This window comes from Lutjanus erythropterus, chromosome 1, assembly GCF_056507025.1.
Source record: "Lutjanus erythropterus isolate fLutEry1 chromosome 1, fLutEry1.hap2, whole genome shotgun sequence".
NCBI classification, from domain to species: Eukaryota; Metazoa; Chordata; class Actinopteri; order Lutjaniformes; family Lutjanidae; genus Lutjanus; species Lutjanus erythropterus.
This window is the reverse complement of record NC_139317.1, coordinates 8,516,378-8,540,835: the sequence shown is the minus strand read 5'-3', so window position 1 is coordinate 8,540,835 and position 24,458 is coordinate 8,516,378. Positions and strand designations below refer to the sequence as shown.

Here is a 24,458-nt window from a genome sequence, read left to right as displayed (position 1 = left end):
TGGGAGTAAGTCACACATCTGTAAGTCACAAGCACAAGCATTTAAATCAGTTAAAAGACAGCAGCCATGAAAAGTTTTATTTTCAGCATAAATGAAAACTGTTCCAGCTTGTTTACAACTTATAAATCATACAGGTATTGGACATCTGGGGCAAGTAGACAAGTTCTTGTTCTCTGTTTTTTTTTTTTTTTACCTCTGTGATTATGAGGGTTCTACAGCACTTTAATGCTACACGGTACAAGTGTTTGTTCACTGCAAAGGCCAACCTTTGTAGAAACTCTATAAATCAGCCTACCAAACAACATATTAATATTGGTTAACAACTGTGATTGTTATGTCATGTTGGATGTATGTATTTTGTGTCTTGTCCTGACGTTTGTTGTCGAATGGAGCTGCCATGGTGCAAGACAAATTTCAGACTTATTCTGACAATAAAAGTATCAGTCATTTAACTGGTTATATCACATTCACATACTTTTGTTTGGGGGGTTTTGTAGTGACGCATGTAGTTAGGCGTTTTAGTCACTGTGTCACTGATTTTTGACCTGCAGACGACTAGCCTCCTCCATGATAGCAAGGGCAGGTGTCACTTAAAAATTCTGATACCAGTACCAATATCACTACTCGTAAAGTGATACTGATACCAATCGAGTATCTTTTTTTCAAAGGTTCTGCTATATAAAGAAGGCTTGTTATGGGCAAAACCATATAAATACTCATTTTTTCTAGATCTGGATACCAAAAGGATTGAATGCAGGTATCGTTTGACTAGAGAACTTTCAATACTTCTTGATACTGTATTATTTCAATAATGACTCACTTATCTCAAAGCAATGGCTTACTTATCTTAAAGTGACTTAGTATCTGAAAATAATTACTTAGATTGAGTACTGATAGCCAGCCCTCATGATAGCTGCATCATGTGTTGACCATTGCTGGTAATCTGCGTCCTAGTAGGGTGACAAATTTCTGAGAAAATCTCCCAAACTTTTCTCAATATCTAGAAAAATGCTAATATTTAATAATAATAATAATAATAATAATAAAAAGTTAAGTCCTTTTGAGTCATCTGTCTCAAGTCTAAGTCAAGTCTTACCAAGTCAGAGTAGGGCTGTGACAGTATGGATTTTTTCTCACCACAGTAAAAAAAGCAACATATTCCAGTGCGTAAAGTGTGTGCTATGTGGAAGTTAAGGAGAGGAAGTGTCAGACAGAGATTAATGGTGCTGCAAGTGGAGGGAGAATTTAGCTGTAAGTTGTCAGTCCGGCAGTAAATGTACAGTACAGGATACAGCGAGTCTGCAGCTTCTCAAGACCAAGAAAAGTCTCTCTGATTCTTTCCAGCTGCTGGATGAAGTGAAGGGGGTTGGCCCTGAAGTAAGCTGAGCAGGAAAGGCTAACAGCAGCAGTGCTTTTTCCAGCGTACTTTTGTGAGCTTCAAGTCCATTGGAGCCAGCCAGGAGATTGCACCAAATAAGCGGCTGCATCCTTGAATGCGACCATTGTGTGAGCTTCAGTTCACATGAATGGGAGAATGCAGGACAGAAGTGTAGTGTTATTGTAACCTAACTGATCCAGGTTTAAAAAAAACATTCATTTGGAAACCCACGAAATATGTGACACTAAGGTGTAAGCAGATTTGTAGTTTTGTAAAATTGCATCAGCAAATGTTGTAGCAGCATGTTGTTGGGATGTCTGACCATCCAGCGGGGTTTTGGGGTCAGTTCACTACCTTGTTTTGCAAGTGTTTGAGCGGGAGAAAAGCAGTTAAGAACAAGCACGGCCTTATCACTGACCCAGAACTCGAACGTCAGAGTGACCCAAGTCCTTATCAGACGTACCCTTGTGTGAGGGTATTTGCACATGCATATGTTTGTCAGTTTGTGTGTGTGTGGTGATACTGTATGCTTACAGGGACTGGAGTTAAAAAAAAAAAAAAAAAAAAGCAATAGCTCACTTCCCTGGAAGTGAACGTGGTATAAATTTAGCTTTATGCAATTAATAAAGTATATCTGATTCTCTCTCAGGATGTCTGTCTGCAGCGTGCTCCAGTCTAACAGCAGTATTTTAGTCTGAAGCAGCGTGGATCCAGCCCACATGCTGGTTATAGATCAGTCTACTAGGAGAGTTAAGAGAAAACTCAAATCAGAGAGTGTTTTTCAGACACCCATTAAACTGAACTAGATATTCTGTCAAACAGAATCAAGCCGGAGGAAGTCTATTCATACACAGTTTTTTCTGATTTAACAAACAGGCTAAGAGTGCAGGCATTGTTATTCTTTTCAATTTGAGCAACATTTTTTACTTGAGTGGTTTGTACTCTGTCCTATATTTTAGTAATCGAGGAAAAAGCATCTGTGCTTTTATCTTTTCCCTCTCTGTGCAAAACACAGGGGCTCAGATTCTTAATGGAGCACATAGACAAGGTCACTCACGGTGACCACCTTATATCTCTGAGCTGTTAACCCCATACTAGCCAAGCATTGGCTGAGGCCCCCACAAAAGCCTCTATTTACTGTCCACAGTACAGCCAACAGCTGATGAGGCCTTCAAACCTCACTTTAAAGGGATAGTTTGGATGTTTTGAAGCAAGTGTATTTGGTACTTATCCATATAGTGTATAGAGTACCACTGTTAATGATTAATGAATAATTGATTAATCACCAGTAAGAATTTAACCAGTTAAAATGTATTTATCAATAATTAATGAATAGTTGGCACCCCGTTTGACACTGTGCAGCCCTTTGTTGAAACAAGAAACTTAAAATTAAACTAATGAGAAAAAAAAAAAAAAACTATTGCATTTTAATCTGTGTGAACTGAATTTTGAGCTAGCTCTTTTTAAGCGTGGGATGCTGGCTGGCAGTGTTTTGCCGACCAGCACCCTAAAGACTTAAAAGCTAACATATGGAAGAATTTTTGTACCTGTTACACTGAAAGAAAAAAGGACCTGGACAAGAGCCATACTGCTGTTGCAAGTATCATGTATCATGTATCATGCATCATATAAATACTATGATGAATCAATAATTGTTATTGATATTGCATCGTAATCAAATCGGGAGATGCTTAGAGATTCTCACCCCTAATTTAACTTGCGATATAATTTGTGATTTTAGAGGAAATGATAATGGAAATGTTTCATTGAAAAACACATCAAAATGAACCAAACAAAGACAGATGAGTAGGTCAGGACATCTCAGCACAACAAAACGGTATTTTGACACGTATTTTGTTCTTAACGATTATTTTGCGTCCTTAGATTTGAAAATTGCAGCAGGTCATATTGCAGTTTTCATAAAATTTCGATTAATCGCTCAGCCCTTGTCTGACGGTCAGAGAAAGCGGTGAAAATAATCTAAATATAGCGTACACTTAAACTTATATTGATATTGATGTTTATAGGTGGCTAAAATACATTTTACTGCTGACTCTGTCCACAGCAGTATGTTGCTCAGCTTCCTACACTGGTTCTCCTGCTGCTTCTCAAAACTGGTTGCGTGTCAACTACCATCTACAACACTGACCACTGATAAGCACCTCATACAACCCCACTCCAAAAATATGAACTATCTCAAAAATGCATTTTTCTATGCAATACATTATTTTATCTTTTAGAGTAGTTTATTCTTTCAACCTGTTTTGTGTTAAATTGCTTTTTGGCTGACTTATTTGCCTTGATCATCATGAAGCACTTAACAACAGGGATAAAAATGAGAATAAAATAAGCATGATTGTTCTTGCAAACAGGAGGGTTGACGGTAACAGCCGGTGACATTCTCTGCAGCGTCACTACTAACTCTTATCCTGTCCCCTGCTTTGTCTCTACACTCACTGCACAACACGCTGCAAGTGAATCTGTCCATCAATAATAGATAGGGGCAACGCTTTGAGCTTTTGTTTTGAGTTCAGTGGTGCCTATGTAGCCGAGCCAATGTATTATTTTGTCTGTTGCTGCACCAAGCCCACTGGAGGTAAAGGAAGTGAAATGTGATGGTGCAGTTAGTGGAGAGGGACTGACGAGTCGGATCGCCTCAGATGGATTAAAAGTGAAGCCGAAGACTGCGCTCTGCATACTGAATGTGTGTGTTTACTGGCATTTCAAGTGCTCTGAAATCATTTAAGCGGAGTTTCTCTGACAAATTACAACCATTAGCATACCGAAGTGTTTGGTTGGGAAAGTTTGATGTTCATTTGTGTTTTCTTTTGATCTTCCCCCCGTCACATTTGAGCATAAGATTTTATAAATTACACTGCATCCCAGCTTGTTTTTGCTCAGTGTACCCTGCTGTTCTTAATTTGCTCCCATTTGCACAGGTAGCAGACTGCAGAATTCGCATATACCAAACTACAGAGTCATTTTGCTCTGCTGTATCGTCTACTTGTTCTCTTCTTTCAGACAGGAACTGCTGCTTTGTTAGCTGCGTTACACCCCAGTCCATCTTCCCTGAGCAATTCTGTCTCTCTCTGTCTTTTATCTGTGTTGACGTGTGGCGTGCACGTTCATGCCCGTGTGTGTGTGTGTGTGTGTGTGTGTGTGTATGTGTTAGTTTGAAGGGGGGTATTTGGATTCCTGGCCAGTCTTCAATAAACTCAGGCTGTAGCGTGTGGTGATAAGGGCCTCCATGGTGCAAACACTGACTGGAAAGTATAACTCCCTCTACACATAGTTTCCATCAAGTGTGCTCATATAGGAACAAGACAGTGATTCTTAAGGGCTGCTTTCTCAACAAAAGTTTAAAACAGTGTCAATGGATGACAGTAGAGAAAAACACTGTGCAGTATTTTCAAGGTAAGCCAGTTCAATACTAGGTTTGTTCCATGGCCAACTTTTTTTCAATGGTGCGTGATTTTTCAGATTTTTGCCAATTTTTGGGGACTTCAGGTGGCCTCAGATTGACTCACACTATTGTAACTGCAGTGTCCTTGATATAACTCTAGTGATTTGAGTTTGTCTGTTTGTCTTCTATTTAATAAAAAAAGTTGCATGGTGGAATTTGCCAATTTCAAGCATTTTAGCCAGTTTTCATACCCACACAACTGACAAAGTCTTGCCGCTTTTTGCTCTGTGCTACAATCAAGGTGAGGTCCCTCCTCTTACAGCGTGCATCATGGGACATTATTTAAGAAAAATTATGAACTGTAGTCAACAGAAAGAGACAACTACATTTTTATTACTGTTTGAATTGTTCCTTGAACTATACAGATATCTGTCAATTTAAAAGATAATTTTAGAAGTCAAGAAAGTTGCAGTTTGTCATAAACTGTCGAAGTATAAGACAGTGAAGATACGTAACTTGAAACAAGCTTTCCAGTGCCTCCATTATTTTTGATTGGGCTGATAATAGAAGTTTGTTCTGTCAGCTGATTGGCAAATAAACTCAGGTGGTGTCAAGTGAATCCATTCAGAAGTTCTGCCCTTCACCACCACATCTTTTGCCAACGGAAATGAGAAGTAAAGTCTGTCCTCGCCACAGTGTCAAAGTCAAATGCACATTAATTCTAAATTTTCTAAGATATCCTGCTAACAGACAAACACTGAAACACAACCTCAGCTCTGATAGGTAATACTGCAGTAACAAAAATAAAAGCAGGAGCCGAGGCTGCTGCTGCTGGCTCGACGCCGGGCTGAAACAAGTGTGAACAAGGTTATGAGTCGGAGAACGGCTCATCACTTATATTGCGGTCGGCCCTGGTTTCCCATCTTCTTCCACTACCATCAAATTAAACAGGATTTCTCCTTTTTACTTTTATGAACAGCTGTGAAAAATGACCACTAAAATTTATTTGGTGTTACAAGGTGCTATGTAGAGGCCTGTGTTGTAAATACAAGCTGCTCTTTTTCTCAAATAGCGAAAACATGGTCATAAAAAGATCGATAAAATCCTTTTAGTCTTTAGATTTGTTCATTTCTACTGAAAAGTTTAAGAGTGAAAAAAAAAAACCTCAAGCCCACGTAAGAGAGTGTTTTTTGGTGTAGTGTCACAGCAGCTGGAAATCTTATCTCAGAAATAAAATATCTTTCTCCCTAAGTAGGTAGAGGAGTTACAGACGTCTTATTGTTGCTGCAGTTGAAACATTTGTGACCTTGAGGGGGGAATAAGGAGAATGTTAAGGAGCAATTTAATGTTTGTTGATACTGTGTGTGCATGTGTGTGTGTGTGTGTGTGTGTGTGTGTGTGTGTGTGTGCAGACCTGTGCGCTCATTATTTGACAACTTTATCATGTGCTTTGCATTCATATGCTGGAGTTCAAAAGGTTCACAGAATTTCCTCCAGAGGGCTGTCCTTGAATGTTTGCTCAAATTTAGTCAGATACTTTCATGACAAAAATATAAAGTAATGTTATGCTGTCTTGAAACTTTTTAAAGAAGAAGAAGAAAAAAAAAGTTGTTCAGAAGCTCAGACTCGATCCAGACACAGACGTTTGACTGAAGTTCTGCTGTTTAAATCAAAGTCTAAAATGTTGGCATAAATATGAGGTGGGGTGCTGGAAAGTGGATTTAGAAGATTCGTACTTGCATGACTTGACTGATGACAAGTTATGTAAAGCTTTGATTTGAGGAAAATGAAGATAGAAAGAGACGGTTGGAAGTCATGATCCAATTGAATGATATTTATTTATTTAATCGTTTATTTAAACAGGGTAGTCTCATTGAGATTGGAATCTCTTTTGGAAGAGAGACCTGTACAAAAACAAACATATGCAGTTTAAACACAGATAGATAATTTACAGACAAGCATTAAACATTTAGAGAAAAAGAAACAATCACAAGTGTGATTACAAGTACATAAGTACGTTTTTATGGTTCAACACTCAGGCCTATGAGACTTAATATGTTTGTACCTGTGAAATTACTATCTTTCAGTGAGACAAATATATGGTTTTCCATTTTCCATTTTTTAAAATTTATTTACTTTATTGATGTCAGTCTGTAACCTACTGCAAACAGAAGAGACTGTGACAGTTGTTTTATTTTATTTTCCTGATATTCCTAATGCTGGGGGAGAAGGGAGGGTTTATCTTTCATTCTATCTGGTCTGTTTATTTTGTTTGGCCTTATTCGAAAATATGAAACATGGAGAAATTTGTAAATTTTGTATACTGGTTTTGTACCTACATCTCCAATAATAAAAATACCTAAGAGAAAAAAAAATAGTTCAAATGAAATAAGAGAATGTAACTTCATATTTTTCTGGAGCTTGTAACATTTATGAGCAGCCTGGTGTTTGAACTCTCTTTTGTCAAAGTCAGTGTGAAGAGGAGGTACAGCTAAAGTTAAAATATCCTGAGACCTGTTATCATAAGTACTGTGTCTATATGTAATCAGAGAGCACAGGTAATTTGGCAGTTTATGCAATTGAGCTTTATAAATAAACAACATGCAGTGCTGCTCCCTTCTGCTTGTTAAGGAGGTCCAGCTCACCTTTTTATATAGGAGACTGTGCTGAATAAGAAATGTGTCACCTGTTATGAACCGCAATGCACTGTGAAATATTGAGTCGAGAGGCTTTAAGGTGGAGGGAGGAGCATTCATATAAACAATATGACCATAATCAAGTACAGACGAAATTGTAGACTGAAGAATAGCCTTTTGACTGGTGGAGGAGCAACATAATTTGTTTCTATGCAAAAATTTTAACCTTAAGTTTGCTTGATATGTGTTCCACATGATCCTCAAAAGTGAGTCTGTTATATAAGAATATATAAGAAAAATAATGATCACCAATATAGAACTTAAAGGAGACCTATAACGCTTGTCCTTATTTTTTGCCATTTATATGCAGTGTTGGATGTTCATAGAAACATGGCCATTGTATAAAACAATGAGGTAGAGGTATGTAAAAATGATCTGTTTCAGCAAAACGCTCAGGTTTCAGACCGATCTACAGTAAATGCGAAGTTCTCACCATTTTCTTTTGACGACTTGACGCAACTGGCTGACATTGGCACGTTGTGGATTTCTTTATATGGTCGTCCACTAAAGACACAGCACAGTGTGCACAACACACCCACCAACTCAGTCTGTCTTCATTCGACTGCTCTGCTCAGGATGTCTTACAGAAAGTGCTTTTTCAGTTGTGAAAGAGTTTCATGTTGTCTGGTTTTCTTCCTGATGTCCTGAGGCTGCTCAGCTCTCAATGATTTACAGAGTTTCTGATGGAAAGGCGTCTTTACTTGTTGCTAAAGAAGATAGTATTTTGAGCCCCCAGTCCAGACATGTAAGCTAACTAAGCTAACGAGCAGATTGCTGACAACAAGTAAACCTTTTATCCATCAGTAAACTCTGTATATCACCAAATATTGAGGCCCAAAATATTCTGTCCATAAAATGTGACCTAGTTTCAGCAAAATCAGTGAATAAAATTAGAAAGTTGTGTGCTTGTGTACAGTAATCAGTCCCCGGAAACACTCTGCTCCAGCTGCCTCTATCATTTTTACAGCTGAATTCTTGACTCATTGGTGGTCTGATCGCGATTCTTCCATGCTAAGATGGTGCTGAGTAGCCCTAAGTGCCTTAGTCTCAGAACGCCAAACCGATCTCAAAGCTAACTGGTCCGCTAGCAGCTAAAGTTGTACTCACAACATGTGCATCTCTCTGGCAGTCTTAAAATCTGTAGTGTAAGTCATGGAAAGTTGTGTCAGCGAAGCCAGAGGACATCACAGGGAAGACCAGAAAATATTTTCTCCATGAAATATAATCAAGTTACACCAAAACGTGGAAAGTGAATGAAGTTGTGTTTTTGCAGCCCAACACTCTGCTCTCAGTGGAGTCTGTTGTTGCAGAGCAGCAGAGGGTCCTGCCCCATAGCAGGCTTCCAGGAAATTGGCCAATTAGAAGAAAGTGGGATTTTAGGAAGGAGGGCCTTAAGGAGACAAAAAAAAATGGCTAAAACGGCTTGTTTCAGACAGTGGGTGAATAGTGGGGCTGCAGAATGGGCCAGTGCAAGTTAAATAAGGACATTTTTGAACTGTGAATCATGCAAAGCTACTCTAGTGGAGCCCCAGGATGAAAATATAGAGCTGTAAATGAGCATGATAGGTCCTCTTTTAAACAAATGATGTCACTTCTAAGACTAAAACATAATCTGCTTTATTTCCTGCAGGTTTCTCATAGTTCTGGCCTGTCTGATCCTCAGCGTGCTGTCGACCATCGACCAGTACCAGGCCCTGGCTCACACAACACTCTTCTGGGTGGTGAGTGTTAAATTTGATTGACTGGCCTGGGATTTACAATAAAAACAAGTTTTTCCCTAAATTGTCTCTTTTGTCTGAGTTGATCAAACTCTGAGAGAACTTTTAGATTAAAAAGTAATGATCACACCAGATGATTTTAATCCCATTTGGAGCGTCCTGACCCTCAGAGTTGACAGAAAGTTTGTAGTCAGATGGATGAAGATTATGCTGTAGGGAATATTGGATCAACATTCAATGCTAGAGACTTTGAAGCCCTGGTCAGTCCAGAAAGTGGCTGTGTGTAAATTAATTAGTGAGTTCATTCATTCTTTATTACCCTGATTTACAATGACATTGAGTCAATTACAGAAGCGAATGCATACAGCATATTGCACATAGGCTACTTGAAATATAGGTTGTATTAGAAGCTTGGAGATGAAGTGATTACTTATAGGGCTGGACAGCTTGGTCACAAACAGGACAATAATTTAACTTATTTCATTCAGCTCCTTCACACATGCAGTTTATGCCTGAAATATTCAGGAGCATTTCCTGCGTGGGGTCACGTGTGAATGTGAGCAGGGGTCGATATGCAGGGAAATCCATACCGTTAATTTCCCATGTCAAGATCTAGTTAGATGTCTGGGAAAATGCACGTATGCCTGTGTTGTGAGGGGAAGCAGTAACATTGCAGGGACAAGCATAAAAGGCTATGTCCATCTTAGGAAAGATGCTTTCACATGGAGCGACTGAACCAAGCACAAGACACAAGACTGCAGATGCCCAATGCTCTTTTAATAATAATTTTAATGTATATTAGTACATTACAAGAACACAGGACAAAAACAGGTCCTCATCAGCCATGTTCCTGCAAATAGTCTTCTTCCTTGTAGATCATAGATGTATTACACTACATACAACACGCAAAGATGGTGCCCAGTCAGTCCCATGACTATTGCTCAACCGGTGCATGAGCTAGAAAAGTTTTCCAGCTTCTGAGTTTACTTCCTGGATATACAGCCCACTGAATATGCACAGTGGTATTTACCCCCCTTGACCCCACCAGTGAGTTTCGGCTTGTCCCATAGACCTCACATTGTGATGACGTCCGTTTTTCTCAGCTTAAGGAAAGTTTTACAAAACCTCCATGGATCAAAAATTCATCATAGAAAGAGTCATAATTGAGCTTGTTAGCAGTTTGGGATGTACTGTCAACGGTTTTACAGACTTTTCTTTTATAATGGTGGCTTATAGGGAATGGAAGGAATGCTTTTTGGGTGGTAGGGGAATTTTTCGCTGCAACACCAAATGGCTGCTGGGAAAATTTGGAGGCTTAGCAGCAACGCTAGGTTACTAGGTTTGTAAACTGCATCTGTGGTGTACACGATCATCCGGATTTTTTGTGGACTGTCCCTTACCCAGTGTATTATGGCATTGCCATGGCATGTGAAAATCACTAATGGTGCATGAAAGATTATGTCAGTAATTTACAATGTGCCAACTCCTCTGTCTGTTATGACGCGAGCCACTCTTGTCATGTCATCCCGTGAATGCAACAGATTGAAATGGTTTTGGCAAGTGTTAACTCTCTATCTCTAAACAGAGATTTTCTTAAAGAGTCACTGGTGTTGTCACAGATAAGCGCATCAGTCAAGTCTCCAAAATGGCAACTTTTAGCTCTGTTATTCTCACATCATTTCTGGTGTCTTAATTGAAAGTTGTGTCTCTCCGTTGTTTTGTTGCTTTGCGGATTGCATGTTTCACTAAACTTCCTCTTCAAGCAGTCTGGGTCCTCTTTGGACCCTGCCAGGGTAATTACCGCTCCATTTGCCCCAGGCCAGCACACTTCCGCTGCGTAGTCTTTGCAGGCTTGTCAATGTGTGTTGCAGTGATACAAATACTGTACTTGCCTGCATTTTCATCAAAACAACAAGGCTGGGTTACAACATTTTTTGACATGTTTTTTTTAGGATTCTTTCCTGCAGCACTCCACTGTCAGGCCAGGATTATAAGGTTGGATAGAGTGACACACCTGATGCGATAGCTTTCTCATTTTTGGTCTCATTGCTCTAAAAGTTCAGCACTACTAAAAGAGTTTTCAGCAGTTCTATGGAGTGACCTCTGAAGTTATTGTGCTTTGTACAAAAGCTCCATGAGGATTTCAATCTACTGCCTCTGAGACTGAATCTATGGGTTGCAGTCATTTCCCTTAAATGAACTGATTTCCCTTGCATCTGCTTTAAATGCAGGTGTTACCAGACCCATTAAGGCTGAAGAACCAGACATGATTTCTTCCACTGTGTGAATTTTTGCTCCACCCAGTGTGAAGCAATCAAAGATTAAAAGACTGAAATCTGAAAGTTATTCTGCAACAGCTAAGGGAAGTTTTTTTTGTTGTTTTTTTAAAAAAAGTGAAGAACTGCCTCAGCAGCAGCTTCAAGACTTGCAGTGCACTCCCATAAAGATTATAGGGATTAGTGTAGCACTTACAAAACAACTTGTGTTCCTGCATGTTAAACTGCCCCATGCTGTTTCGCATAAATAGCAAAATCTGCTCATATCTACCAAGTGAAAGTGATGATAGCAGGTGTATCACTCACTTTCATGCAATTCCACACACAGTATGCGTTTCTACAGCTGATGGTAGCGATGCTACATGAGAGGCTGCAGAACGCTAAGGAGATGAAAAGAAGACAGCCAGCAGACGTAAATAACGCAGGTTTCAAAACATAAAAAATATCAAACAATCATCATGTTGCCATGTATTTTTTTTAGGTTGTGAAGATGTATGTAACAAATGTAAACAAAGCTGTTTGTTTACAAGAAATCTCCACAGTGTATCTCTAATGATCCTCATCAGTGGTCCATGAGCCGCATGTGTCTAAGAGATAAATGTAGTGTGATTGAGATTTGAAAGAATCTAAAATCTCAAGAGCAAGATGCACCTTTTATCTTATAACAGCAGTGTTTACAGTGTAGATACAGCCTGTAGCCTTTTCTCCCTCTGCTGTCTCCTGATCTGATCTTTCCTTTGACTTCACCATCTGCTCAGCACTTCTGTTTTGTCTGTTTTTGTTGGCTGGCATCTGCAAACAGGCCTGATTCTGATATATTAAGTAGTTAAGGAGGGATTTTATTCCCATTCCACATCAAGAAACCCATTTAAATAAGTTGAAAATGACAATGACTGTCACGAAAAAACGCAGTTAATAGACACTGAGTCATTGTAGTGCTTTAAAATACAAGGCACGGGGTTGATTTATTTATCATTTAACAACACAGGGTTGGATAATATTATTAAGTTCTCATTTCGCTACTCATGAAAACAAGTTGTACAAAGATTATACCGTATGCTTTAGATTGGTTGAGGGAACAATAAGCCATAGAAATAAAAGTGGTTGTAATAGTAGATTGCTAAGGGTGAATTAAGCAGTCTCAGTTGGGAATGACAGCAGGCTGGAAATATTGCAATTTCTGAGTCTGTTATTGTGGAGATGTGTGATGTTCATGACAGATTCTCAGACTGTTCACCTGCTCCACCTCAGCTCCACCGACATAGACGGGTGTGTGCGTCTTTGTCTGCTTTTTCACACAGTCAACAATCAGCTCCTTGGTTTTGCTGATGTCAAGCAGTAGGTTATTTTCTGCGCACCACTCTGCGAGACAGACTCCTTCTGAAATGAAGTCTGATCGCAGCCGATCATGGCGGTGTCATCCACAACCTTGACAGCAGAGATCTCTCCGTGTCGGGGGTCAGAGTTTTGGGTTTACGGAGTGAGCAGGAAGGGGCTGAGCGCACAGCTCTGGGGGGCTCCGGTGTTGAGCACTGGAGTGAAGGAGGTGAGAATGCCAATCTGAAATATTTGGGGTCTGTTTGGGAGGAAGTCCAATATCCAGTTGCAGAGTGTGGTACTCAGTTTTGTGTTGCATACTGAGCTGAAACAGAAATCTGATGACACTGTTGGATGAATTGTTTAATAAAGCACAGAGTAGGAGTAGACAGATGTTGAATTAATTATCACAGTCTTTTGACTTTATATATTTAAAAGGTCATTGAAGATGCTGCTAAAACAACATGTATCAAAACTCAGTTTATGTTGTTCGAAAAGCAATTTCATGGTTTGATTGATCTTGCCGCTGCCTCACACAAAACAATCTGGGGACACTACACAGCCTGCTTTTTCTCCGAGCAGTTTCAGGGCGTCCCGCTGGCCCAAGAGGACGAAGGCTCCTCCTCTGGAATCAATAGTAAATGGGATAAACTTAACCCCGAGACACCAGCTGCTGAGCACAGGAACTGTTTGGGTGATGGCTGAGTCACTCAAGCTCAGACAAAAGAAAACCCCAAGAAAGGATAAAAAGGGCTGGAGGATTTTCTTTAAAGGAGGACTACAGCGTGCCACATGTGACAAGTTCACCTTGGCCTGAGGATAATAGGATGAAATGGTCATGGTCTTTCATGAGCCGGGAATCAGAATCTCAAATCCTACAGGTTCAGAGCCGGATTCATAGAGATTCAGGCTGCTGCGCAAGCTCCTGTGTATCAGTCAGAGCAGTAATTAAAAAGAAAACTGTGAATTTTGTTAATAAATACCACTATATTATGAAATATACATTTTATAGCAAAGTGTTTTTCAGCCTTAAGTTCACCCTCTGGAGATATTTAATCTTCTTATTCTTCTCTTCTACACAGATAATGAATAATTAATGTTTGCTATGCTTCTAAACCAACCAAAATCCAAACATTTATCTTTTCCAGCCTCCATCCCAACGGGACTGTTTTGTTCTCTGCGCTTTCTACTTTAGAGATTTGCTCTGACCCTGCCACTCTTTCATTCTCTCCTCCCCCATCACAGAAGCATCTTCTTTGTCTTGTTTCTTTCTTCCTGCACATTCAAGGTTAACAGAGACCACTCTGTTCTTTACTTGGAGATGCAGCGCTGGCTGACAGTGTTTGTAGTAGTATGTTTGGCCAGATACTTGGCAGTGTGCCCAAAGGATTCACATTCTCAAAAGAACTTGTTTGTTTTTTGGATCTAAAATGGATGTGAACTATTAAAAAGTCCTGCCAAAACGACATGTTTTACCCGCAATTTCACAAACAAAGGCTATCAACCCTTACGAATGCAAATTACTTTATTGGAAAGGGAGGATAAATGAGGTTTGGGGCAGGAGGGATGACAGGGGTTGTGATCGAATGGTGGGATAAAATGAGGGTTGAGCACGAGGGGATGAACCGAGGGTCGAACGGGGATCAATGATGGGTTGTGGAGAGGAACTCGGGGAGCGAGACTCAGTGTAATGACCAGATGAAGTATCCTTGTTGTATCGTCCCATTTGTGGCTCCTGTAATGAGAGAGAAGGAGGTGAGGAAGCAGAGATCGAAGGACTGGTGGTGTGAGGGATGTGAGACTTGAGAGATGTGGAAGACAAAGGTGTAAGGCACAGGTATGAATGAGAATGATGACTGTCCTTGTTAGCAACATGCATCCTCCTTGTTAACCTGCTGTACTCCATCACCATCCCTTAGAAAGCAGAGGTTCTTTAGTTGAATATGTTACTCTGCCTGACTCGTTGTCCCTTTATCTGACTGACATTTGTGCAAGTACGAATCAATGGTCCGGACCATGGCCTTGAATATCAGTAGTATAACAGTGCTGTGTACTGATAAATTCATGGTGCTGTCTGTGGTGCTGAAGTAGCCTTTTTTTTCTAAGCCCCTCCCTCCTGTCAGTTTCTTCTCGGATCTACAATATTCTTTAGACCAGATCAAACCACCTCTGAGCAAAATATTTTAGGAGTGACAAGACTACAGGTGTGATTTTCGCTATAGATGCTTGGTGGTCAAAATTAGTATGTTACGTTACGCAAGTTTATACTGCACCTGTCATAATTGCTATGGCCACTAGAGGTCGCTGCCGAACCATAAATGTAAATATGGGTAATAAAAATCTGCTTGCACTGGTAACCTCTGCTGCTGTGTTTCTGGTGAGGACGGGCTGCATTAGTCAGAGTATAGTTTCTGCCCACTCCCACTCAGAACTGAGTGGACCTCTGAGGACTTGTATCATCGATCTTCATCAGCAGATGGAATTTACTCACTTCTCATGCTGTAGGTGTTCAAACCTTTCATTATTCTGAGCGCTTTTAGGATTTCTTATCTATGATGGTTCAAAAAGACGAGCTTCATCGATCATTCCTGATGGTGGAAACAACAATCTAACCTCGAGGTTCGCTTCGCTCTCGGTTGTTGTGGAACTTTTTCTTTATTTATAATTCAATTTTTATTGATTTTGAATGGGTTGGCAGGTTTACATATCAACTGAGACATTCCATTGGCAACAATCATATCTGAGGGTTTTCAGACAGCGTAATATAATTCACATGGTTTGTGTTAGTCATCCAGGTCAGCATTGATTTGTATGAGGCAGTTTTTATCATATACTTGACCCATTCTTTCATTTCTTGGGGTTTAGTTGATATCCAATACCTGAGTATTGCTCTAGCAGCTGTAAAAACTGAGAATTCTTCTCTTGACAAGTTACATACTTGTGATCTGTCTCCTAATAAACACGTTCTTGGAGACACCGGCAACATCTTACCCAGACACTTACTCATGTGTCTAAGACTTTTACTCCAGCAAAGTGTTAATGATCTTCTGGCATTTCCAACATGAGTTATTAGTTAAAGTTCACCTCCAGTCATGTTTTAAACAATGAAAAATGTTCTGCAAGAAGTAATAAATTGTGTTTGATATGTTTTTTTGTGCAAAATAAGTTCAAATACCTTGTTAAATTGGCTTACATATAGCTCTACACTTTGCCTTCATTTAAATATTCAAGGTTTCATGAATATAGAAATAATTTCCACCTTCTCTACACAACCCAGGACCCAGGACCCAGGACAAAATCTCACAACTCTCACAACATCTCTCAAAAACTCACAAAGTATCAAGAAATTAAATATCATCGCACCTATTTTCCTTTTTAAACAGAGAAATGGTTTCTCTCTTTTGGTGAACTAAGACGAGCCACCACGCCGCACCTCGTTCAAACTCAATAGAAAAACATGTAAACCTCACCAAAACTGACTTTGTTAGTCTGTCCACTCTTCCAACAACCACTGGCTCTGGTTTGGTTGAAATAAATTCTTAATTAACCGCGTGAAAAGACAGCAAAGAGCTGAGCTCTACAGGCTCTCACTCCTCACCCAGCTCAGTACACACACATGGTCCTGCTGAGTGTGTGTGTTACTGCACCGGTGTATGAGAGCGCGGCACGGAGCAGCAGCTGTCACTCTGCAGACCATTACATTAGCAAAATAAAATGACAAATACTGCCCCAAAAATCGCCCAAAAAATCCAACCGTCGATGGCTTCAGCCCATCGTCGATAGGCAATAGATTCATCCAATCGCCCAACCCTGGTTCATGACATCATTTTTGTTTTTTGAGGCAGCCTTTGCTCACTGCAGTTTCAAAGCAAGAAATGCTCAGACATGGTGTTTACTGCTTTTTTTGCTCCTGATATGTCCTGTAACTCATGGGAAACATCACGTGGACATATTTAAAAGGTTAAAAATGTGATTTTCACTGGAGGGGGTCTGTAATAAACCCTTTCTATGTCGTCTGGCCGGTCTCCAGCAGTACCTGTGTATTATTTTCTGCTGGGTGATGGACTCCCCGTTGGACTCCCTGAAACATTTACCACTGTCAGACAGAATTTTTAACCACTCCTCTTTATCCAGTGTACATCCCAGGTCTGTCTGCCTTATTATTTTCAAGCTATCACAACTACTACTGCGCGGTCCATTAGTCAGTCTGTAAAAGACAGAGGCACGAAGGCGCTCTACAGGCAGTTTGAAGAAGTTCTGGAAGTTTTTTTTTAATATCACATATCACTCACCTGTCTATTTCCAAGGTCAAAAATCAACCGTCAGAAGCTCAGTTTTTAAGCCAACATCCGCAGTTTAATGACAGATGGGAAAATTTCAGTTGGTGAGACAGTTAAAAGCTCTGAAACAAACAGCTGAGCGTTCAACCTCACCTAAAAACATCTGTTTTGATTCTCCTCTGTGCCTGCTTTTGATCCGCTCTTGTTTATTAATGTATTGCTTTCTTGGATAGACCGTTTGTTTTTCAACCTTGAAGAAGAAATCCTCGCTGAATAAATTAAGAAATACAACATTTTTCACATTCGCTTCCAAGAACACAACTTAACATATTATTAATCCAATTTTTGTCTTGCACTACGTGCTGTTTTATATTCACTGACGTTTTAATCTTTGGCTCTGATGAAGAAAAACACCTCCACTAATTCAGCGCTGGAAACGTCTCCTGCTGTAAAACATGGGACACGTCTTTTGCCTGAATCCCTCAATGTGTTCCTCACATCATTCACCACAAAATGATCATGTCACCATTAAAAATCAGTGAAAAGCTATTGATTCACTCTCAGACAGCTTCATTTCCAAATGCTTGTCAATGATTAAGAGACGTGTGGTGGTAATTGCATTCACACCAGTTCATTAATTTCTACATGTTGGTGTAATTGTGTGCAGTAATTGATTTTTTGAATCCACTTGTCCTTAAGGAGCACTGGAGGAAACTTGCATGGAATTGAAACAGAGCAGCTTTAATTGAGGAGTTTAAATTGTATGAGCTTCATGTTTAGCTTTGGACACCTGCTGTTGTGGCCTGTCCCAGTTATTGTCAGGTGAATTAATGAGGATAATAAGAACAGGAGCAAATGAGGAAGTAATCTAGATGTGGTTGCCAGCTGCTGGTTAGCTTAAGTTAGCACATAGACTGGAAGCAGAGGGAAAGAGCTGACATGGCTTTATCTAAAGATAAAAAAAAATCTCCCTGCAGGGACCTCTAAAATTCACGAATTAACAATCTGCACAGACTGAAGTGTAAAAAATGACATGTTTGGGTTTTATGGGAGGTTATTATGTGTGTGATTATTTCCTGGAGTCTTGTCATCACTGTGCCGTTTGCCAGGCAATCAGAAGAGATTCCAGGAAGTTAATGCCAAGAAATAGTCTGGCATAAAACATACTTGTGTGGTAAAAAGCACAGAATGTCATTTTTATATGACAGGTTTTGTATGGATTAAACAAATGAGACAGGATTTGCAAATTACTGAGCTTTGTAGGTGCTGGTAGGTGGATTTATTACCTTTGGACTGAGCCAGGCTACCTGTTTTAATGTGTTTCCAGTCTTTGCACCAAGCTAAGACAACTAGTTGCTGGCAGAAGAAAATGCATTTCAAAAATTTCCAATGTTGCTTGTAAGTCACCTTATTAAAATTTATAAACTACTATGGAAGCTGAGAATGGCTGTGTTCATATATTTTTAATGCTGTTACTTCAAAATTACAAGTCAGTTCTTTTATTATCTCATGAAATGAGTTCTCTCTGTAGTGATACTACTAGTGGTATGTCAGGAATGTGTTTTTTCTAATGAAATAAATTAATTAAAAAACATATAATACTCACATCACGTAAAAGATCGCTAAAATGTAATTTAAAATAACCTTCCTTTCCTGTTTCAGTGTCCACATGCTACATAATCACGATCATGCATGTCACATGCATATCCGCAGTTAAACTGTGATGGCGAGATATTAAGTGGAGGAAAAAATGAGAGAATGAAAATGACTTGCTTTAAAACTGTTGAAAATGAAGTGGACAGTGAACTGTGCACAACTGTTGGTGGAGAAGCTCCAGTGAAGTGTCCACAGCACCTGCTGAAAAAGTTTGGTGGTCCCTGGAGTACTCAGTATTTTTGTAGGTGACACACGGTGTAAAAAGTCTGAGAAACTCTGGTGTAGCCTATAGATGTATATATAAAAAAGAAAGAAATGATCGTTACAGCCTGCTTCAAAGGCTCAGTGATGTTTCCTCTAAATTATGCCAACATTTAATCTTGAGTCTAGGCTACGAAAGCAACTCTTCTTTTTTTATATATAAACTTTGACTAATGGTAACCTGTCATGACAGAAAGTCATTTTGTCGCACACCTTATGACAAAATTGAGCCAACGGGATGCTGCTGGGACACATAAGACATTTTTTTTCCGAGAGCAGTCCAAGAGCTGTACTGTATTTTGAATTAGTCGATAAAATTGAGTGAATGGTGAGGCTGTCCATTTCATTACTTTATATTCATGTAATTAATACACAAAATAGAATTTTAAAAGGTAATCTGCATGCTTCAACTTGACCCAGACAGATGTAGTTTCCATGGTATTATTTATATTTATCAGAGATCAGGAGTGCCATGCTAACATGCAAAGATGGCATCTTGTTATTTACATTTACATGAAAACAGTTGCTGAAAACCTGTGAAAAGACTGAGAACTGTATAGTACTGAATTCTGGAGTTAGACCGTTAGACTGTTGTTCACACATTCTGTTCAGCTCAGGATTTTTGGGGCAACCAACACATGAATGACGCCTAATGGTCAGTTAAAGACGTACCTTCAGCGACCCTCTCAGTCCAAATCAGCCCAGCAGCTCACTTCAGCTCATTTCAGTTTCAACAACCCAACAGAAGAAAAAAAAAACATACATCCTCTGGCTCTGGTGGCTCAAACATGGACAAGTAAAGCTGCTAGATATTGCATTGTTTTTCTGTTTAAGATAACGTTCATATCATGTTGTCAGGGCAATAATCTTGAAGGCTGCGTGAAAATGAACCGGACACTCATTTTTGAGCTCTCCATACTTATCCTATGATCTCGATCTCATTTGTTATGTTTCAAATGATCTCATAATCTCAAAAAATCAGCCATTTATTTTTATTTTTTGGAGGTAACAAGATAAATTAGCCTGTTATTAGCATAAAGAGATGAGCTTGATTATCTCTACATTGTGAAATAATTAACTTGTGATCTTAAGATAAAGGCATTTAAGACAAATAATTGTAAGCTGTTCTTGGCTTCCATAAAATACACATAAATGTTATCAAACTATCTGTCAGGATAAATAACCATTTTTTATCTATCAGGTCCAAGTGAATTTTGCAGCTGAAATGCAGAATTAATCAGTGGTATGGTGCAAATTAAACTGTGATAAATGGTGTATCTGTTGAGCAGGGATCAATAATCCTTAATGAATTACTGTGACAGGTTTGTGAGAGACGCCGCAATTAATAAAAAAAAAAGAGGAACCTCAGCATCAATAATTCAACAATATCTGTTAAAGCACACTCTGCTGTAGTCTGAGCAGCTGTTCATCTGTTGCTGCACTGAATAACCTGCAACAACATCTGACTGTTGATTCCCCCCCCCCCACCTGTCCTTTCTCCCTCATTTGTCTGTTCTGTTTCCCTCTGACAGGAGATCGTCCTTGTGGTGTTCTTCGGTGTGGAATATTTTGTCCGCCTCTGGTCAGCAGGCTGCCGCAGTAAATATGTTGGCATCTTGGGCCGGCTGCGCTTTGCCAGGAAGCCGATATCTATTATAGGTGGGAACACACAACCCTCACACACGCGCATATCTATACACAGACACACAAACAGACGTCTCACTCCCCACCCACACACACATATTTAAACAATATCTGTAATGTATCCTGAGCTTCATCCCAAAATGAAATATCTCTGACAAATTCAGCATGAAATTAAAGCAGTCACTGCAATATTTTCCCACCTTCCTTTTTGTTCTTAAAATTGGAACCTCCAGGTGTTTTTTTTTTAAAATATGCAGCAATGAATATTAGCAGTAATATTATTTGTAACCCCTCTCACCTCAATTGATTTATGGAATCATTTTATAATGAAAACCAGTGATAATTTCTTAATAGAGCACTTCCCATCCACTTTTTTAATATATGCACATTCTCCTTTGACTTTTACAAACCGCATATAGAGGATAACTCCAGTGCCTGTTATGCTGCACCTCTGTATTGAACATCTGCTGCCACATTTATCATTAAAGCTCTTCACTTTCTGTCAATGCAGATTTGATTGTAGTTGTTGCCTCAGTAATTGTGCTGTCAGTGGGCTCCAAGGGCCAAGTCTTTGCCACCTCTGCTGTAAGGTAAGAGATGCATTCTGTGCAGCTGGAAACTGTATGACTGAAAGTATGTGGGCACTTTGTGTACTTCTGGTTTGGGGTTGTTTTTCATGGCCCCATAGTTTGATAGGGAAATCTTAAACGGTTAGTTCACCCAAAATGAAAACTCAGTCATTATCTATTCACCCTCACACCGATTTAGAGTCAGGTTTATTTTGTTAGTCCACAAAACACTGCTGGCGTTTTACAGGAAAACTGTGGTGCAGAATCTCCCAATAGAACACAGTGTTCCATTGTGCGCTGCAAGAGGATCCTTAGTAACCATTTTCCTCAGAAATTTTTAAGGGACCAATGTCTTTCAAAAATGAAATAATTTGTGCAACATAAGACGGTGGCTCAATTTATTGTGCTTGAAGACGAGGAGAAGATTCAAGACACATTTTTCAGGACAGGGAAACCCCACTATGAGCGCTATGACACTATGAGCGATGTGCAACTTTAAAGAGAGTAGAGATAATGTTTGCATTAGCAACTTTGTAGCTAGCTAGCTAAATGTTAAAATAACTCATACATTCACGTTGGCTATATTGTTTTATTTCTACTCTCCAGTCAGTGTTTTTTTTTTCTACTGTTCATTTCACAGCAGATTTCTCACATTGATTTTGTCAGTTTCTTCTTGCCACATCTTCTGCTTGTGTGTATTTCTTATGGCTTGGTTGGATTTTGTGCCTGTGTTTTCCAAAGTCTTCAAGGAAAATTACATCTTCTTTTTTCTTTTTATCTTTGTGTATTCTTTCTTTCATTCATTCTAGAGAAGCCCCCTAACACAGGCTAACCACGTAGATTAGCTAAGCTAGCTAACAATATTGATCTGTGTCTGACATCACTCTCTACTCGCTGCATAGTCCAAAGTATTTCACATTATTTCACAATACATCATGAAAAGTAGTGTACAACAGAAAGTCACTAATCAAATACTATCTACCATCATGCATTGTGCTGAAAGAAAAAAACAGCAGCAATGACGTAATTAATGGCACAAAGAGTTTTGTCCAGAAATGTTTCCTTATGTATAGTGAGCTCATTATATAGTCCTCTGCTAATAAATCATGATTAGGGACTAGTGGATGAATGATTTCCAACACAACCATGCTGTCCAGTACGATTAAAGAATGATGTGAGTGAAGCATAACCATGGTAACTGAGGTGCACCTGTGCTGTATTATGACAGAAACTGCTGTGAAAGCCTTATTAGTCTAAACACTGAGGCCAGTTGACAACCTGAGAGGCTTTATGTAATGCTCCTAAGTTGGCTTAGGGAAATATTTTGCCTCAGGGACAAACTTACGTTTGAAAGTTGAGGTGATGTATGCCACCGGGCACTGGTTCACAAAGAAAAGGTTTTTTCCACTTTGGTGTGGAAAAGCTTGCCTCACCTGCACAGAGCCCCGACCTCAACCCTCTTCCAACACCGGTGGGATAAACTGGCCAAATGTGAGCCAGGTCAGACTCAGCATCAGCAGCCAACCGCAATCATGTGGTTGAATAGGAGAAAATTCTGCAGCTTGGCTTTAAAATCATGTGGAAATCCTTCCCAGAGGCAGACAGTATTGCAGCAGAAGATTAATGCTCATGGTTTCAGACTGAAATGCTAAACAACAATCACAACACTCACAGCTCGACTTGGACTAACACCTGTGACTTGTGACTTCTTAATTTCTTCTTAATTTGGCATCTGAAGCTGCACAATAAACTATAATTCGATAATTCTGTTGTTAATATGGCATTACATTTAGTGAAGTGCATTATGACTTGTTTAGGACATGAAACTCAAAGTTTAGGGTTTGGGACTTCCTTGCCTGTCTTGACTGGGGACTTGATTTGTGACTTGATTTGTGAAAACAATAATGTCGGTGTAATGTTTGCGTGTCTACATACTTTCGGTCTTATAGTGTGTGTGTATTGATACCTACATGCATTTGATCTGACAACAGTGTCAGCGTTTAAACCCTTTCATATTATTCTCCAGGGGGATTCGCTTCCTGCAGATCCTGCGAATGCTCCATGTGGACCGGCAGGGAGGAACCTGGCGTCTCCTGGGCTCTGTTGTCTTCATCCATCGGCAGGTACACAACCACACTGCTTTTAAATGCGCATTTCAGGTCTAAAAGCATCGGGGCTTCTTTATCTGGAGGTTTTCTGTCATGGGATTCATAGCCATTCCTCGATATGTTATTTTTCACCACTACAAAATGCAGATCCTCCATGTGGGAATTCATATCACAGCAAAAAGAGTATTCAGCAAAGCCAGACAAAAAAGGGCTGCGGTGCCCCTTGAGAGAGTCATTCAGCTGAGACACCGAGGTGGTTGTGATTACCCTCAGTGGCCACAGTGGTTGTCTTCGATGTCTGTGCAAAAACACAGAATGATAAAGCAGGGCCTCAGGAATGTTGCCCATCCAGTAGCCCACCGCCTGCTGTGTTTCCTTGTATTGGTCTCGCCTGATGACCATATTGCTCCTGGCTGAGGCCGACCATCAGCAGTCATTGACTCTGGCTGTAAAGAAAGTGAGAGTGCAGGGAGATATTGGGGTATTGAAGCGAGCTACGGGGTGTCACTCTGCATGAAATAATACCACAGAGGCCACTTCAGAATGAGGATATAAAATAACTTTGGGATGCAGTCACTTTTTTTTTTTTTTTGGCATGACTTGGAAACATCTGTCACCATGGATACTGCTAGATCATGATTGCTCATTAAACTGTTGTTATGTTGTGTTTCCCTGCAGTACAGTAATGTCCCACAAGTAATCACTGTTTGTAATAAAATAGATGGTGCATTCCTTATTAAGTGGTTACTGTAATGTAAGAGACAGTGTATATCTTTTCCAAACTGGGGGTGTGCCAGTCGCTATCTTCTGACTACGGATACCTCATGCAACCCCAGTTCAAATAATGCAAACTACCCCTTTAAGATTATTTAAGACACCCAACCAAAATCAACATAAACATTAAAAAGCATTTAGCGAATGTAGCAATACAACCAGATAATCACAGTGTCCTAGCAATGCTATGAGCAGTGGGGGACAAAGTACTCAACCCCAGTACTTAAGTCAAACTATAGATAGTCCTGGTCAAATATTACTCAACTACAAGTAAAGTTACTCAGTCAAAGTTTTACCGGACTTAAAGTACTAGAGTACTTGCTTTTAAAAATACTTAATAAATACCTGCAGTCACCATTACCGAGTTTTGTTTGAATG

The 24,458-nt window shown here is 39.7% G+C and overlaps 1 protein-coding gene across 3 annotated transcripts in view; it reads left to right on the top strand.

Moving 5' to 3' along the window:
- kcnq1.1 (potassium voltage-gated channel, KQT-like subfamily, member 1.1) overlaps positions 1-24,458 on the top strand; it is a 76,432-nt gene that overhangs the window by 5,231 nt on the left and 46,743 nt on the right. For all 3 annotated transcript variants that reach the window (XR_014771823.1, XR_014771803.1, XM_084735206.1), the window contains exons 2-5: positions 9,108-9,198; positions 20,518-20,644; positions 21,141-21,219; positions 23,225-23,321. Coding sequence is in view for 1 of the 3 variants with exons in the window: in XM_084735206.1 (XP_084591332.1) it covers positions 9,108-9,198; positions 20,518-20,644; positions 21,141-21,219; positions 23,225-23,321 (394 nt within the window). In the remaining 2 variants the exon portion in view is untranslated. The remainder of the gene's footprint in view (positions 1-9,107; positions 9,199-20,517; positions 20,645-21,140; positions 21,220-23,224; positions 23,322-24,458) is intronic.